This window comes from Lissotriton vulgaris, chromosome 6 (genome assembly GCF_964263255.1).
Source record: "Lissotriton vulgaris chromosome 6, aLisVul1.2, whole genome shotgun sequence".
NCBI classification, from domain to species: domain Eukaryota; kingdom Metazoa; phylum Chordata; class Amphibia; order Caudata; family Salamandridae; genus Lissotriton; species Lissotriton vulgaris.
This window is the reverse complement of record NC_141694.1, coordinates 127,067,441-127,086,568: the sequence shown is the minus strand read 5'-3', so window position 1 is coordinate 127,086,568 and position 19,128 is coordinate 127,067,441. Positions and strand designations below refer to the sequence as shown.

Genomic DNA, 19,128 nt, shown 5'->3' with positions numbered 1-19,128 from the left:
GAGAAGTCAGCATGCAAGGGTTTGCCTCCTTTTACATTCCGGCAATATCCGTAGGCGTAGGAAGACCCTCGGGGGGTTTAATTATATGGGTAGGTGCGCATTTAGGCTGCATGGCTGTTCAATTAGACTCTTCCTCCAGTGATATTTTATGTGTAAAATTGCAGTTTCCCCATCATAATCCAATTATATTAATTAATGTTTATTCAAGACCAACACCCAGAGGGAAGGAATCCACGACTCTGGATGACCTTGATATAGTTTTATCAAGTCTACCTGTAAATCATATGGTTATATTAGGAGGCGACCTCAATTGCCAGTTTGAGCTCCTTGAGGGCCTGCACTGTGACAATATTCCTGGGGAGCATCTCCTCTTTGGAATTCCAGAAACGAATTGCCCCCCGTGACTAAATGGGCACCCTTAGTAATTCAGTTGAATGCACTTACTATTAAATACTCCCTCCGAGCTTATAATGGCAGGTTGTCCTCTGAAACCTCATGCGCCTTTACGTTTCATAGCAAAGACAGGGGGGTTTTATTTCATTATATTATGTTAAATATAAATTTTTGGGATAGGCTGATTTTAAAATCGTCCCTCGCATTGACAGTGACCATGATGCGTTTGGTTGTTGAACTCCGTTCTATTACCCCCATGGCGCCGCAATCTACAGATTCCCTTGAAGATCATGGATTAATTGTTTTAAATTGTAGAAGGCGTGTGCGATGGACAAACTTTACCCAATCACAGGAAAATATGAGCTCATTATATGATGCTCTAGTACCAGTGCTGTTAGAAGCTTCTACCCTATATGACATCAATAGGAACTCCATGGACTTAGAAGCAATCGGTCTGAACCTTGAAAAACTGAAAGACATCCTAAAAGATTTATTTTTCCCAAACAAGAAAAAGAAGTCTAGTAGGCCTGAGCCCCACCCTTGGTAGAACACCACCTGTCGTAAAGCAAAAAGCGCATTGGTGGCTTCAATTAAAATAAAGGATCGCCCCCAAATTAAAACTTTGAGAAGGGCATATAAAACAGTTGAACAGGGAGCCAAACAGAGGTAGGAAAGGGAAAATTGGGACCTACTAAAAACAGCTCTTGGGGAAAGAGACATGAGATCTTTTTGTTGGATTGTTAATACAGGCTCTACAGTTCCCAAAAAAGCTCTAGAACCTAATCTGGGAGAAGAGGTCTAGCAGGATCACTTTGAAGCCCTGTACAAGGAAAGGGAGCACTTAGAGGTACTCCCAATTGACCATTGCCCGGTTGGTACCTCAGGATCGAGTATATCCCTTCTGGAAGTAAAAGCTGCAATAGTTAGAATTGCTCAAGGTAAAGCCCCAGGTCTCGATAAGATCCCTGGGGATCTTTTCAGGAGCGAGCCATCAATCTGGGCTCCCTACTTTGTGGTTCTTTTCAATGCCATTATGATGGGGATGAAGATCCCAGCAAGCTGGGCAGGTGCTGAGATTATCCCACTTTTTAAAAAGGGTTCCCCCTTATTACCAAGTAACTACAGATCAATCAGTCTTAAAATGTACTATGCAATTTATATACAAATGTTTTAATGTGGTCTTTTGACGTGCCCTTAATGAACAGTAGCCACCTCTATGCAAAATCTTAATACTTTCTTTTAACCTTTTAGACATAAGAAAAAAATAATAATTTTTAAAACGTCACATGGTTTTATTGAAAACTCTTCTGATGTACTTTATATAAGAATGCTATAAACTCTGTACTTTTTAGGTCATGTTGGCCGAAATAAAGTTTTCCTGAACTGAACTGTTACTAATGTGAGGCCCTTGGCCTATTACTCTATATGTCTAATGAGACATTACTTTATGTATGTACCGGGGACTCCCATCCCGAAGCCGGGGAATGATTCAGGCATGTGAATCTATGAAAGATACCCTAATACTGGATAACTGTCTGTTATATGCACATATCTCTGCTTTGCCCTTGACTTGGGTATTTGGATCAACTTCACAAGGGAACAAGTGGCCTGCTCGTCTTTTGCATCCACTTCATGGTGACCTGCAGCCAGGGCCTGGGGTGTCACAGTGGGGGTCTCAAAACAACATACATATTAGAAGATTGGGTGGGATCTATGCCTGTGAATGACAAACGCTACTCTCACGCAAGGAGGGAGACTCCAACGCCCCAAACCATGAGGCTGACAGCATCACTTGCCTACAGAAAATAGTGCCATGGCAATGATTCATTATGGAGGGCTTTCGAACAGCAAGCCCTGCGTCGTGCGTCCCAGTTCAGAAAGTTGATTTACTGCCTGGCTTCCGTCTCCTGATTCAGACCGAGGCAGGGCAGCAGGCAGCCTCTGACACATAGCCCAGACTTAAATACATTGATTTGTTCAGACATACAATCGTATCTCTAGATAAATTGGTCTGTTTAATAGCTGCACAGGAATGTGAAGGGAATAATTTCAGGGCGGCATAGCCCCAGAGCTCTAATGGAGAATCCGCCCCTGAAGATTGGAGAACCCTACTCTAAAGAATCAACCCTTCTTCTTCAAGGAACCTGATAAGCCTTTTCTTTATATTCATTAGCCAGTCAGCCCTATTATGAATTAAGAAATAGGCCTCCACTCCCTGGTTAGCTGTGTAGTGAGTCACTCCTAGCCCAGACCCGGTACCACTGCATCTGCAGCACTGTTGATGGCTATGCTCCGTCATAAGCGAAGGCCTCCTCACGGGAGCCTGGTCACCTTTACAATAAGCAGCAGGTGGAGGATTGTACTACATTCCAATTGTCTGTGCAGTCACCAAATTTTCTCCCAAAAGTCATGATTATGAACAAAACTACTACGGTGCCATGTACAGTAACTGACAGGTTATACCACAGACGTGATTCTTGCCTTTGGGATAAGAACAGTTTGAAGAGTAATATGTAACATAAGCTGAAATAAATGTGTTCGATTGTTCTCAATGTTAGCCTCTCACTACAGACTGCTTTCCTCGATTTTGTCAATGTTGAACAATATGACTAAGCAGCAATTGAAAATATAGCACGTACTTACAAAGCAACAAAGAAATTCATTCTGCTGTGCTCACTTATGCTAAATCCAGCTCTTTTGAAATAGACAAACGTCATCGCCAATAGATACTGTCAAAAGAGGGGACAATTTCAGACGTTACTCTCATTGAACACCACCATGTTATACACACAACTAAATAAAATGACAATGTTCATTTTACCAAAGGTAGGATGGTAACTGTCACTGAAAAGGCTGTAATCAATTCTACAATAAAATGCCTCATAGCTATACCTACATTAATAGGTCTCACGGCAAAATCTGCACAAGTTAACATAGCATGTATTTGCATATTTTCCTAGTTTATAGATACTGCACAAACTCTAAATGAGTAAAATTGCATTTTTATTTACAATACATGTTTACATTTACAGTTTTTCTACAGTTTGTGATCAAAACAAGTTGCTTCATTTGCTGTTAAGTGCATTTTTAAGGTACACGGGACGTTTCAGAGTTTGATTCACATTCTTTGGAGAGTCAACAAACTTAAAATACCTACTGTGGTAACTTCAATCTAGCATTGTTTAATACTTCCGTTATGTTATATTCTTTTATCTTTACCAAGCATCTAATGCGGTGCAAAGGCACTTTTTTGGGTTGCATTGTTCAAGCTATTTAAGTAGAAAACGTTAAGCTGCTGTTAGTGGAGGGCTCGATGGCAGAAGTGATGCAGCACTGCCTCTGCTGCTTTACAACTTCATCAATAAAACTTGGAGCTAATCACATCTGAAGATAAGCCCCAGGGACACTGAAAGGTAAACAATAAGGAGTCATTGCATTGGGCTCAAGTACAATGAGAAAGAAGAACACAATTGCTCTTTGATCAAAAAGCATTGACAACGCAATAGGTCTTACCTATGCAAAATTTATTTGGCTTTGTCAATGTTTTTTTAGCCATTTTGTTTGTACCACCACTGCTGTGTATTGTATAGTAGTATAGTATGGTATGAAATGGTTGACATGGCCTGCCTTTGTATAGTGTGGTATGGTATGGCCTGTAATTGTATGGTATGGCCTGTTGTTAGAAGATGGGTTATTGGTTGAGTGGGTGAAACCGTACTCTAGCAACAGCCACACTCTTTGTCAGGGACACCACAAAAAGTCACTAAATTAACCTGTGTTTAACCCTAGGGTACCTTGGCACAGAAGCCGTTAAGATTAACTTAGAGGCAATGTGTAAGGTATTTGTGCTGCACTTGAACAGTAATAAGGCAAAAACACAACAGAAAAAAAAATCCCACAAAAATAGAGTAAACTTTAATAAATTATTTGACACCAAATGACAAAAATCCAATCAGTAGACGTAGAGTTACATATTTTGAAAGTTTAAAGTAAAAAATAGTCAAAGTGCCAACCGTGAACATCTAGTCGCGAAAGACCAAGGCAAAGTCGAAGGTTATTGCCAACTGTGTTAAAGCGCGTTTCAGATACACAAAGTGGACTGGACAAGGTCTCTGCTCACCTTTGGAATTAGAATAATTAAAAAAAAATATCTGAGAAGGTAAATTTCAGGGGGCAAGGCAGCTTGCGGTGTCCGAGGAGGAGGCATTGTTGTCAGGGAGCCGCTGGATGACGACGCAGTGAAGATTTTTACGTTCAGACTTAGTTTCATTTATGGGAAGTCGAAAATCTCCAGCGGGACGAAGCGGCAGGCTGTAGTCATTGAGGGCTCTACAAGAACGGATACCCTTTCTTCGATGAGCAGCTGAACAGGATTTGCTCCTGTGGAAAAGAATGTTGCTGCAAAGTCAGACCAAGCGGCAATGCACCTTAGGCAGATCGGTGAGCAGGTAGGTCCCAGTCTCCACTCTGTTCTCATGGCACTTTATGGCTGAAAATTTTCGAAGTTCCAAGTTTTGGATTTGAACTATTGGTACAACTTTAGCACCCCCTTTAAGGGTTCAGGACTGAAGTGGCACCACTTGAAGGGTCGAGCAGGGTCCAGTTGCACAACCAAGATGGTTGGAGCCTTTTCTTTCCTTTTCTTTCCCTGAAGCTGTGATCAGGGAGCTAGCAAACTAGCCCTTGGAGTCACTCTGGAAATCCTTGGTGGAAGCAGTGAAGCAGGTCTCAAACACCAGGACAGTCCTCTCAGGGCACATGGCATGCCTCAGGAAAATGCAACCACGAGCTCTGTAAAGTAAACAAAGCACTTATCCGAATCCCCACCTTCTGATTCCACAGGGAAAGAGTGGCGCTGTAAAAGGGTGGAAGGCTGCAGTTTATCTGTAGGAGGTCAGAATTGACATATTATTGAAGCTCCAATCCACTTGAGTTTTTAAATAGAAGGCCAGAAGAAATCAGAGGTCTCCATCTGCAAGAGCACTACAGAGGCGTCCGTCTGCAAGAGCATTGCAGAGGCCTCCATCTCTGCAATGAAAGAGCACTGCAGAGCACTCCGCATGCACATGACACCACACTTTTCACTTGACACAAGAAAAACGAGGCGTTACGGGAGCTGCACGAAAATATGCATTTGGGAGGGAGTTATGTAAAAACATAAAGAATTAAGGTATTAGTTGCTGTCTTCAGTGGAAGATAGAACTAGTGTCATTAATTTTAAAGTGCCTCTTGTGGAGTTAGAGGACAGTAAATAAATTCAGGCAAAAAGGTCTCTACTCCAAACAGGCCGGGCCCGAGCGTGTTCTCCAGCTGCTACATTTTTCATACCTGCTCGCTGTGGATGGGGGGCATTGTCCGGACTGGGGAAAAGCTTTAAGCTAGGTGAGTCCTTCATTTAACCTTTGGACTGCACAAACCATCTGCGTGCGCCGATTCTCCCCAAGCCGCGAATCTGACTGGAGCACGAAATGGGGTCCTGCATACCTGCAACGTGGGAATCAGACACCTCGAGTCTGCGCAGTGTCTTCAAAAGTGTTGATAGACTCCGTAGACCCAATTTTTCTGCTTCCCGCCTGCCTGCAGCCTCTATCCCACCCTTTTCCAACTCATCAGAGGGAGGGACCCACCCACCCGAAAGGGTTGGGTGACCATGCTCTCCACTCCCTGATTGACATGAAGCCCTGCATTATAGGGCTTCTGTCTAAGCCACCCGGGGCTAATGTTACCCCTCACGTCATCAGGGGGTGAAGACTGGTTCTCAAGCCTCTGTATTTGCAGAGCTGATCACCTCACAGGCCCCAGGGCTGTGAGAGCCTGAGCCCGGCAAGTACATAAGAGGCTTGGTCCGCCCAGGGGTAGCATGTTTTGTTAAGTCAACAAATCAAGAAGCATGTGACTGGCAGTGTGCAGCGACCCCTCAGCTAGCATGAATTGTGTGTAAGTGTTTTTTTTTAAAGAAAAACTAGAACAGATTTAGCGTGAACAAATTACATTAATTATATTCTGTCTAGGGGTAAAAGTGAAGGGGGCGGAGCCCCAACGCCCACGAGCAGAAACCGCTGCTGACACCAGGACATGTTAAATTTAAAAGTACACGTACATCTTTGTAAATACACAGCACCCTGCCTTATGGGCTGTTGAGCCTACCTTAGGGGTGATTACACATATTAAAAAGAAGGCTGTAGGCCTAGCAAGGGGCTTGTTTTGCCAGATTGAATTGGCAGTTTAAAACAGCACACTGCCTGGCATGGCAGGCCTAAGACATGTTTTAAGGGGCGACCAACACCACAACGCACTGTTGCTTCTTCTGGCCCAAACCCACAACCCCTCTCCTCTCTCTTTCACTCGACCATCAATCAAATCTCAATGGCTTATATGGACAGGACCCAACAACTGTTGTAAACAAAGCAATTCCCTTACATCCGCCACATCAATCTGCAGCCCCCCATTTAAATTCTGCAAGAAATGACTGGGCCTCACTTATCTGGGCAAAGACATGAAAACGACCCATTAAACAACACTTTAAGTGTGACCATTTGCATCAAAAATGCTTGGGCGCCCACAGATTGAAAGGATACAATCATATTCTTAAACTCTCTGTGTCTTCAAACAGTGTTGAATGTCATAACGGAAATAATCCTAAAAGGGAATTGGCTTTGCACCAAATAAAGGTTCTTCCCCTTATAGCTTTGTCTAGAACTCTCTCTTTCAGCCTGTAGTCTGCAAAATTGATCAGAATGGGGTGGGGAAGGATTAGCATTCTGTGGGTTCTGGAAAGGTCGCCATGATGGGCCTGCATAATGGTTAGATCCTGCGGGCCTCAGATAGGATATGAGATTGAATTAATGAGCCTAGCAAAGCCACCATGCCACCAGTTCTCTTTCCCTTTGAGCACCTGAACAAGTCTCAAATTGGATTGCCTTGAATGATTTTCAAAGTATTCCTGCTTTTCGCGCAAGGACCTAATCTCTTGATCCAATCTTGCGCTCAATGTCTAGTTTATCCTCACAGTTTGATACCCATTGCTAAACTTCCACGCGGCGATCTGCGAACTGAGTCTATTGCACCTCAAACTGCTTCATTTTATTTTCAAGTTCAACGTGCTGAGACTGTTAACCTTTAACTTCTCCCAGAACTTTTCAGAAACTATCGCAGACCTCAATGCATCTACCCCAATATCCAGATCAACCATGGTTTGTAGAGCGAACTTCAGTGCTTGTCTATTAACTGAGCTAGATGTCCCCGAGGTCGAAGTCATATGGCCTGACTATAAACCTTCCTCTGGAGTACGATTTGCTCTCAATCTCTGTACAGCATGTGCCTGAGCGTCAGTGCCAATCTTATCTTCTGAAATAATTTTGGCAGGCAAAGTCCCCATCTCTGGGGTCCCAGCCTGGCCCAGGGTAGCATCTGCCTAGACCGCAACTATTTTTGAGACTGCGTATTTTACTATTAACACCTGAATCATTGAGCCCCCGCCATTTGGGCATAGATCCCTGTATTTTTTACTGCTGTTATATGCGTTGTTGGAAGCCTGACTACCTTGGTCAGGCCAGGAAAAACCTATACACCTCCTCTACAGGGTCCTGCTAACCATCTGAGCAGGCAAGTTAACACATGCCTCTTCAGTATCTTCACCACCAACTTCTGCTCTGGGGCATCCTCACCACCAGTGCTATAAATGGCCGGTATTCATTACAGGCAATTCTTTATTTTGAGAGGGAAAGTACCTGCACTTCCACCTTCCCTATTGTTATTAACACGGAGCCCATCTTTCTCAATGTTCAGCGACGGCCGTTAGACCAAGTCCGTATTTGGTCCAATAGCAGACATGTTTAACGGGGGAGCAACTGTCTTCAAGCTCCCCCGCAGAAATCGCTGTGATGAAAAGAAGCTTGAGGCGGACTTGGAGGTGGCTGCCTGCTGCTATTTCCCACTCCTCATGCTCCTTGCTCTTCTTTTCAGACACTTTTGTGGCATAAGCGAACTGGAGCCTCTCAGAAACGATGTTGAGGTAAATGAGGTCCTCATAAATTCTTCCTCTCCCCCGGGGGCTTTGGTTAAATCTTGCTGACTTGGCTTCACGCTCACTTAGCATCCGCAATTAGTAAATTAATGTCTAGACCTCATTGAATTGTTCTGGTGGGCCAAAAAAAAGTGTCTCACTTGTGAAGAGCACAAAGCCATCGCCAGTCTACCCTCCCTTCCTCCAAGTCGCAGCCTACGTGCAACAGCAGCTTAAATGCCCAGGTCAGTCTCGCCAGTATGGACTCACCAGCTGAATCACGTTACAGCATTTAATCCTTTTTTTCCGCAGGGGGAAAGCTGGTGCCTTTGCTGCGAGGCCGAGTCCTCCCCTCTGAACCCCTGGATCCTTGTTACTGATGCTTGATGGTCCGCAATGCCACACTGTACAGACAGCTTTGACAGACTGCGCTTTTGCCATCCGGCCTTCTCCCGACAGATAAGGTGGGTGGTGCCAGCGGGGACTGGACGCGGGGCTATGGGAGGGTGGCATAGCGTTCCGTATCTGAAGCTCAGCCTCTACAATCACTTATTTTACAACTGACTAGAAAATTATGATGCAAATTTATATGAACAGGTTGGACAGCGAGGTGACCACGTTAATGAAATCTAATCACACACATTAATTAATATAGGAAGAATGTTAGCAGCTAACACTCTTTATTTATGGGAACTGAAAAATTACGCAGAAATGAGAATGAACCATTAACTAAGATGCAGAGCAAGCCTTACACTTGGTAAATTGGACTTTATTTATCTGTGGAAGATTCTGAAGACTGTGACATTTGCAACCAATTAGGTCAATGTCAACTCTTTATCAGGTTTTTCAAGTAGAACTAGTTTGAAAGGTAAACAGGTGGGGTGGATTTGTAGGAGTTGAAGGACTCTTCCCTCTATTATTTATGTTTTTTACTGAACTGCAGTTGAGTTGATAAAACTGAGTCCCAACTTACCAGGTGCTATGAAAATTCTGTTATATGTAGACAATGGATGTCCCCCCACCTGAAAGCTATGCACTGGCTCCCGATCCGCAAGAGGATAACTTTTAAAGCTATGTTTTTGGCCTTTAAAGCACTCCATGGCACGGGGGCTCCATATCTCTAGAAAAGAGTCCAATTCTACCACCCGCATCGTGCTCTGAGATCCTCGGCGCTTCAGTTTGCGCGTATCCCCAAATTCCAACGTGCACAGATTGGTAGTTGCTCCTTTCATGTGCAAGCAGCCCAACTTTGGAACAGTCTCCTTCTGGCACTTAGACTGACTCGGGACCTTCTCACTTTTAGGAAGTCACTGAAAACCTGGCTATTCCAGCAATAGCATTCATCTTAGTAGTGCCTTTAGTCAGCCACGACCAGGATGCTTAGCGCCGGGACACTCAATCGAGTAGCCATGCGTTCTATAAATTCCTAGTAACATAACATAACATAACAATATGGTAATTTTTCTAGGCAGGTCTCAATAGAGTATTTACAGTAAAAGATATATTTTCACAAATATCAGGTTAAAAATAAAAAAATCTGAAAAAATTATACTTTGTCTTTGCAGTAAGCCTATACATGGATTCTTATTTTGTTCTAAATTGGAGACGAAGGAAGTCAGAGGAAAAGGCTATAAAATAATCTAAATCTGGGAATCAAATTGGATGAGTTTAAGTATTACCTTATCGCCAACTTTACAGCAGCAGTCCATCCACAAAAAGTCTTGAATTAAATCATCATCTGAACAAAGTAAAATAAAACAAGAAAAGCCAGAAAATAATTATGCATATGAGTTTTAGAAATGATAAGTTGGTCAGCTAAGCAGCAGTTAAGATACTATGACAACATTGTGAATCGCTGACATAAAGGAACATTTCAGAGCATGGTGAAATAAAGCAAATGAGAGCAAATAATATACATTTTTCCAAAATTACAGAGATATGAGATGATGCACATGCGTATGTTTGTGAAAAGACACGTACATCTCCAAGCACTGTCCATGATTTGTCAGTTAATACAGCGTAAGAATAATACACATGCAGGATTCTGGATAACTTCTTCAACAGGCAGAACTATATCTCATTTTACCCTTTTAAACTAAGTTATTTCAAAATATAAAGAACAATACAAATGTGTTTAAAACTGTCAATAGGTGTCAGTCCTTTCTTTCCTTAGGCTCTTTCTTGAGGGAAGAATGATTGAGGCAGTCTTTCCCAATCTTTCCCTTGTGCTTTATAAGCTAGCACTAGGAAGTCACACGAATGTACAAGGTAAGGTGCTAAAAAATGTCGAGGAATACAAACAGACAGCAGGAAAAAAGGCTGTAGGGCAACTGGGAGACAAAAAAGCACTAGGCACAAAAAACTCTCAGAGAAAAGCACAATCAAACATAGGCACAAATATAAACAAAAAGAAAATGATAGATACAATAAGAAATAAAGGAATGTAATAGAAAAGGTTGTTGAATCACAGCAAATTCAAAGTATTTCCAAGCAATGCAGTGCAAGGGAGATACAGAGCATTTGCCTTAAATTATAGTCTTACTAGAGATCACGTCCCAGGTTGACCCGGAAGTGCTTTTGCATCACCTTGAATTGGAATTTCCCAAATATGCTTTAATCCAGTGGTTCTTAACCTTTTTACTTTTGTGGACCCACACTGAATCTTTACTGGAAGTTAGTGCCTCTCGCCTTAAGTAGTGGCTGTGGTTTGGACCTCAAAAGAATACACAAAATATAGAAAAAGTCTACATTAAATAAATGCTTCTTCTTCAAAATCTTTATTTCGATCACATGATCATAAAAGATGTACAAAATTGTCACATTGATTAAAAAATGCAGAAGATATAATTATATCATTAATTTAAAATGCATTTAAGAGTTAAAACATATAATGATCAGAATGGGTACCAGCAAATCAGGGATTCAGGTCTGTCGAGTCCCCAGCTCTCTTAATCAAACGGGTTCGGGCATACCACATTGCAGTTAAAAATTTTGATAGGACAAATACAATGGGTGGGGATAGATCAGTCTTTAAAACTCTGTATGCGGGTAGAAATGTTCTAAATCCCATATTTTTAAGCAGGGGGACCAGCCAGTATTTCCTGCTTTTCTGATAGGCTCGGCAGAAAAAAACCACATGTACATCATTCTCCTTTGTATAGGCACATGCATGGCAGATCTCTGTAGAAGGCCGACAAGACCATGCTGCGGTAAAAGATGCCAAGGGAAGGGTCCCATACCTCCATTGCAGGAATAATTTCCTAGTTAGCACCGGAGTCATGTCATCTAGGACACTTTCAAGTTTGTATGAGTCTTTGGTTTTTATGAATTGATGAGTCAAGGATCCATCACGAGTGCTGTCCAGAGCTCCGAGGAGCGTTTTATCATAGTACGCTCTGGATAACGCCTTTCTCGGCGTCCTGTTACTTGTATTTATCGGATCTGACCATAAATCTGGTAGACCAATTATCTCGGAGGTTCTCTTAATATAATTTAACCAAGGTGTCTTAGTGAGGTTGGGCAACGATAAGAATTCCTGCAACTCAGCTCTGTAGGTTAAGAGGTCCGGACTGCTCCAGAGGCGGCGCCAGAAGGTTAGAGGTTTGAGCCCTAGTTCCTCCGTTATGGGCCTAAAGCCCATATCCAGCCTTAAGGGCAGGAGTGGGGTACTCAACGGAAGAGCTGTGAGCTACCTTAGAAATTTATTCTCTGTGGTCAGCAATTTTGGCGATGGAATGTGGCCCCACAACTCTCCCCCGTATGTGGCTCCCCCCGCGCCTGGGCCTTATAAATTTGGATTACAGGGGTGAGTGGGCGATATGATGACTTGCTCGCTATTCTCATGATACCACCCGCCATCTGTGCCAATTTGATGTTTACTTTTGACTGATGTGCAGACCACGTTAAATTATCATTTAGGGTTATCCCCAGATACTCAATTGTGTGGACCCTTTCCAAGCGTACTGTACCCAGCAGGGGTTTAGGCGGTTTAGGGGCATGGGGTTAAGAATCATAAATTTGGTTTTCTGGGGATTGATTTCAAGTCCCCTTTCTGTACAGAACTCCAGAAAACCATCCAACATCCGCTGTATGTAAATGAATGCACAATTTATGAAAATGCTCATTTCATTCCAAACAAAACAAGCATTTACAATGCAACGGTCTCGCCTTTGCAAAAGTTAGAGCTATTGGCATTGTAAATGACAAAATCGTTATTTATGTTTTGGTTTTTAAAACAGATAAATAAATGGCATTGTTAATCGCTCGCAAATGCAAGACCTATTGCATTTGCACCCTCACACACACGCAGAGCCACACAGAGCCACACACACAGAGTCACACACACAGAGCCACACACACACACAGAGCCACACACACAGAGCCACACACAGACCGAGCCACACACAGACCGAGCCACACACAGACAGAACCACACACAGACAGAGCCACACACAGACCGAGCCACACACACACAGAGCCACACAGAGTCACACACACACACACACACACATACACAGAGCCACAGACACACAGAGCCACACACAGACAGAGCGCCACACACACAGTGCCACACACACACACAGCACCACACACACACAGCCCCACACACACAAAGCCCCACACACACACACCCACAGCGCCACACACACACACAGCGACACACACACACAGCGCCACACACACAGAGCGCCAGGGGTGAGGGGATGTGAGGGTGAGGGTGTGTGAGCCTGAGGGTGAGGGGGTGTGAGGGTGAGAGGGTGTGAGGGTGTGAGTGTGAGGGGGTGTGAGGGTGTGAGTGTGAGGGGGTGTGAGGGTGAGGGGGTGTGAGGGTGGCGGGTGAGGGTGAGGGGGTGTGAGGGGGAGGGTGAGAGGTTGAGGGAGGGTGGGGGTGTGTGGGGGTGTGAGGGTGTGAGGGGGTATGAGGGTGAGTTTGGGTGAGGGGGTGTGAGGGTGAGTGGGTGTGAGTGGGTGTGTGAGGGTGAGGGTGTGTGAGTGTGAGGGGGTGTGAGGGTGTGAATGTGAGGGGGTGTGAGGGTGTGAATGTGAGGGGGTGTGAGGGTGAGGGTGTGTGGGGGGTGAGGGTGAGTGGGTGTGAGGGTGAGGGTGTGAGGGTGAGGGTGTGTGAAGGTGGGGGTGTGATGGGGTGGGAGGGTGAGAGGGTGGGGAGTGGGCTCTTGGAAAATGGGAGGCCTGTTCCCAGGCTTAAAAAGCCTGTGCTTACCTCTTCCATCTAAAGGGAAAGCTGAAAAATAAACACAAAATATATAAAAATGTTCAAAGCTGAAGCCGACGCAGAAGCAAAGCCCTGTCATAAAAGGGCAACAGAGAGGCCAGCAGACATCCAGTGTGGCGGAAAGGGGGGTCGCCTACCACTGGCGCTATAAAAACATGCCCCAGACTTGAAATGGGAAAGCAGCAGCGAGGGCTTTGACATTTGAACTTCGGCATGACATTTAGGCGGATCGTGCATTGTGCCCTGTGTAAAGCATCTTCTGGTTCATTTAGCCGGCAGCACCCCAAGAGGGGCCGGGCCAGGGCTGCGTCAGCCACCTTTGAGGGCACTTCCAGTGGGAGGGATTTACTGCATGGGAGCAGGGCTTCCACACAAGCGCCGCATTCTTGTGCGGTGCCACAATGCCAAGATGCGGAGAGAGCCCCTCTCGGTGAACACAAACTTTTATTCAAGCACACAGTTCGCTAATTGGCAGCAGCTCTTTGAGCGAAAAATCCTCACACCGCAGTGCGCTGCCCTCCCATCTTCTTAGGGAGCAACAGCCTCAAAGACACTGAAAGAGAGCAAGCAGCAAAGGGAAACAGGCCTTCAATGTCCAACTTTGGCACTGCTCGATGAGTGATGACTTCATTCGCTTCACGGGAGAAGTGTCTCCACCCTACGGTCGGGAAAGCAGGCCTTTGAGAGAGTTCTCATGGTTTGTGACGTTAAGAGAACGATTCAAAAGTGCAGAGAAATGGTATTCCAGTTTAGAAATGTATTAAACAAGCGCTCGCCATTTGTCTTTAAGCCCCGTCCTTTTCAGACTGGGGGGGCGTGTTTTTCTTTCTCCCCTCTTCTCCATTGGCTGGAATGTAAACAACGGGCGTGTTTTTGACTGTTGTTTACATTCCAGCCAATAGAGAAGAGGGGAGAAAGAAACTAATAAACACGCCCCCCAATCCGAAAAAGGACGGGGCTTAGATCGAGAGAATGTCGTCACTGGGACCTCTTCTCCAATGGCTGGCCGTTGTTTAGAAGGCCAGCCAATGGAGAAGAGGGGCGGGGCTTAACCTCGCTACTCAGAGACATTAAATCTCGCCAGCGAGACTGCGCATGTGCGCAGCCTACGCTAGCCCAGACCTAAAAACGACCCGACTCCCAACCCAGAGCCCTAAATTCAGCAATAATCCTTTATGGGTTCTGAAGTAGCTTGCTACTCACCGAAAAAGTGCTTCATCACCTCGTCAGATGTAGTAAGCACTATATATGCAATTAAAATACAATACAATCACAGAGAAAAACAGGACTCTGAGCAGGGCCGGCATTTAGCATGGGCAAGCTGGGCCCACGGTGCCAATTTTCTGAGGTGCGCTCAGAGCTTGTGCATTAAGGTTATGCCAACAGCAGCACCCTTCTCGTCAAGCTCCAGCCTTGTCCTTGTCTCTTTCCAGTTTCAGGTGATTTTAGTCCTTCATTATCCAATGGCAGGCAATGTTTTTAAAACCCTTTTATCCCCCTTATTTGCCTGCCTTCACCCTTTGACCCCTACTGGCACAAATCAACAAAATCACCATCTGCTGTGAGGCAGCTAAGCTATTGGGGATTTAGGTGGGCTGGGGGAAGTCTGGGGATGTTTGCGCTCAGGGGCCAGTCAGTGCTCACCCAGGTAATGACCAGTGGACATAAAAGGGATCCTTTGATGCCTCATTTAGTTCAGTGCTATCAACACAGGTGCCAAATTTCTGTCCGCCCAGGGCGCTATCTTAGCAAAGGTTAGCTCTAGCTCTTAGAGCCGTCTTTATGTTGTTTTTGTGCCACCATCTTCATGAACCCTAAAACCTGGGGTACCAAGTGACTTGCAGGAGTATAAAAAGATAATCTGACCCAACCAATTTCCTCGCCCACCCACATTAAGGGCCACATACTGAACCAGATATGGACCCATAATTTAGCACTCTCCCAGCCATCTGTCTCCCCCTGCGTTTGGTCAGACCACCATCTAGTCGACACCACCCTCATTGTCACTGGTAGGACCTCCGCCCCTCTGAAGGCTGGCGGCCTCTCATGCAAATGGAACTCCCACGACTCCGAGGGCTTCCTTGCGACCTTAGCCGACACCCGCCCAGCCATTAACACACCTGGCAATATCGACATGATGGAAAGTGATATTGGCACCTGGCTAAGATCGGCCAGTGACCAATTTGCCCCCCTGACCAAGTTCCGCCGCACAAGACACCACAACTCCCACAGATGGTTCTCTGGTGACCTTAAGAAACACAAACTGAAGGTGCGCCAGTTAGAACGGACGTGGAGACGCAATTACTCCGAGCCAGACAGATTACAATACACTACAGCTCGCAGAGAATATAAAAACGCAATCTCCTTAGCCAAATCGGAACACTTCTCAAACAGAATTTCGTCCGCGGACAATAAATCAAAGGAGGTCTTCAAAATCATGAATGAACTCACCTCAGACGACAGAACTCTCCCGGGTCAGACCCCCACTCAAGAGACCTGCGATGCTCTCAATCTTTTTTTTATCGAGAAAATCAATAAAATCAAGGACTCCATCCCCCTCCTCCCTCAGATTTCCCCCCCTAGACACCCTTCCGAACAACTCATCGTCCTTCACCCACTTCCCCACCCTCAACCCCAACTCACTAGCTGAACTTGCGACCCGGGTAAAATCAGGCTCCCCGAATGACTGCTGCCCTCCTTCGGTCCTACGGGACGTCTGTCTCAAATTACCCGACTGCATTTTACCTCTGCTGAATAGCTCTCTCAGCACCGGCACTGTCCCCAGCACCTTCAAGGAGGCCATTTTAGTGCCTCTCCTGAATAAACCTGGTGCAGACCCGGCGGAACTCTCTAACTTCCGTCCCATATCGCTCTTGCCCTACCTTTCCAAACGAATGGAGGCCCACATCACCAGGTGTCTCTCCAACTTCATCGAGACCTCCTGCCACCTGGAACCTAACCAGGCCGGCTTCAGGCCAGCCCATTCCACTGAGGCTGTCATCCTCGCTGTCCTGGACACGCTGAGGAGGAACGCTGACACAGGGACCCCCCAGGCCCTCGTACTCCTGGATTTGTCGGCCGCGTTCAACACGGTTGACCACAACATCCTCCTTCACCGTGTCGAGCGGGCAGGCATCCAGGGTCCTGCCCTCAAATGGACTCAGTCCTTTCTGACCGGCAGAACACAAGCCGTCCGCTTGGGCCCCTATACAGCGCCCAAAACGCCCACGACCTGTGGAGTCCCTCAGGGCTCTTCCCTGTCACCCCTATTATTCAACCTCTACCTCCGGCCCCTGATTCACTCGCTCCAGAGCTGGGACATCACAGTGTATAACTACGCTGACGACCTGCAGATAATCTTCCCACTCAACTCTTCGGACGCCGTGAACAACTTCCAATCCGCCATGATACACATCCAGGAGTGGATGAACCACAACCAACTAAAATTAAATCCTGGAAAAACTGAGCTCCTCCTCCCAGGTTCCAGCCCCTCCCACTGGGGTCCGCAGTTCTGGCCTAACAAACTAGGCCCCCCTCCGGTTCTTGTGAAATCAGTAAAAAGTCTTGGTGTGACCATTGACGCTGAACTCTCCCTCAGATCTCAAGTGGGCGCTGTGATCTCCTCGTGTACGTTCCAGCTTCGTAAAATCCGCAAAGTCAGTCACCTACTACCACCAGCTGCTCTGGTCCAGGTCATCATCTCCCTGGTGCTATCCCGCCTGGACTTCTCCATCACCCTGTACTACGGACTACCAAAATCATTGCTAAATCGCCTTCAGGTCGTGCAGAACCAGGCTGCCCGTCTCATCTACAAAACTCCCAAATGGCAGTCGGCCAAACCTCTGCTACACAAACTGCATTGGCTACCCATAGAGCAAAGGGCGGCCTTCAAGCTGGGCTGCCTCACGTTCAAATCCCTTCACTGTTCCAGGCCCGCCTTCCTGACAACACTCATCAAACCACACCGTCCAACGAGCAATCTTCGTTCAGCTCACCTCAACCTGCTTACTGTTCCCAAAACCAACGAATTCGGTGGCCGTCGGTTCGCCCACCTTGCACCCAAATTGTGGAATCCCCTTCCCCTGACCATTAAATCCAGTAGCTCCCTCCTTCATTTCCGAAAACTGCTCAAAACCTTCCTTTTTCCCCTACCCGGCTAAACTCCGCCTCCTGTGATCCCAATCTCACCTCTGTCTTACAGCGCCAGGAAACCCACGGTGTCAGTGGGCTCTACAAATTCCACTTAACATAACATAACATAACATAAGCCAAGGGTAGCAGCTGTAAAAGCAGGCTACACCCAACTGGCATCCATACAAGTTCTTCCAGAAAATATTTTCCGCACCTCACTCTGTAGCAGCACATGCTTAATTGGTTTATTTGTAATTGCTGGACTCAAGCATGCCTTACTTCAGGTAGACTACACTCCTCAGGCAATAGTCAGGTTTTGGTGGAGGTAGGTGGTTGACGGGGGTGAACCCAGCCTTAGATGAGCTTTGAATCCTGGTTTGACAATCAACAGCAGCCAGTGTAGGCGAGGCAGCATTGGGGAGATACAACTGAAATTCAATGCTCCTGATACTAGCCTTGCAGTTGTATGCAAGACTCCTTTGTATTGTGCCAGGGTGTTTTGGGAAGGCCTGGCAATGCAATCCTACTAGAAATGAGCCAAACTGCTGAAAGCCTGCCTAGCAGATGGCTGTTTGACTTTGCAGTCCTTGTTCTTTTTAGCATGTCTGAGACTTGTATTGTTCTCGACACTGTTCATAAGAGTGGATAGATTTTCTGTTTTCGCCATCGTATTACGTTTCCAGCACATATGGGTCTAGCTTATCCTTGGTGGGATACAAATAGATGTAAATGTGCATCCAAAAGAGAGGGGTCGGTGGGGGTTGGGGGGTGTAGCAAAGAATTCGAATTTCAAAAATTCTACCAGGTTAAAAAACAGTAATATTTGGAGATACTCGGGTAAAGATGGAGACCAACTAAAGACTTTTTGCGCTGCAGCATGTGGGGAAACCAGAGAGGGCCCCTAAAGTGTGGTACTGAAAATTCTGGACTCAGGTGTTCTGTGGTACCGAAATTCTGCACTCGAGTCATAAACATCGTTGTATCATAACGAATTTGATACTAGCAGACCGGTAATGGCTTAAATACTATACATAAACATTTTCGTCATGATCGAGTGACGAAATCACCCTGAAATCGAAGTTTTCGTCCTGAACCTCGGGTTCCATTTTGTGAGCGGCAGCCATTTTGTGATTGCCCTCACATAGCCAAATAACTAAGGACGAATTCGATCTGAAGGACACGTACACCTTTTCTGACTCCTCTGTGACCTGGGCGAGCTGACTCCACTGCCTCAAGCCAAACCTGTTCGAGCAGTTCCTTTCCCAGTGGCCGAATAAGATTAGTATCAAGGCACAACATGTCATAAACCGTTCATCGCACACAAACTATTCCTAATCTCACACACACCTGTCCCTGTTTCTTCTTT

At 45.7% G+C, this 19,128-nt stretch overlaps 1 protein-coding gene across 1 annotated transcript in view; it reads right to left on the bottom strand.

Moving 5' to 3' along the window:
- The window catches only part of SPDYA (speedy/RINGO cell cycle regulator family member A), a 476,376-nt gene that overhangs the window by 306,991 nt on the left and 150,257 nt on the right, over positions 1-19,128 (bottom strand). Inside the window, exons 2-4 of the mRNA XM_086926142.1 lie at positions 10,078-10,136; positions 5,221-5,277; positions 3,037-3,122 (exon numbers count right to left, since the gene is read on the bottom strand). Of these exons, the coding sequence (XP_086782268.1) occupies positions 3,037-3,122; positions 5,221-5,277; positions 10,078-10,136 (202 nt within the window). The remainder of the gene's footprint in view (positions 1-3,036; positions 3,123-5,220; positions 5,278-10,077; positions 10,137-19,128) is intronic.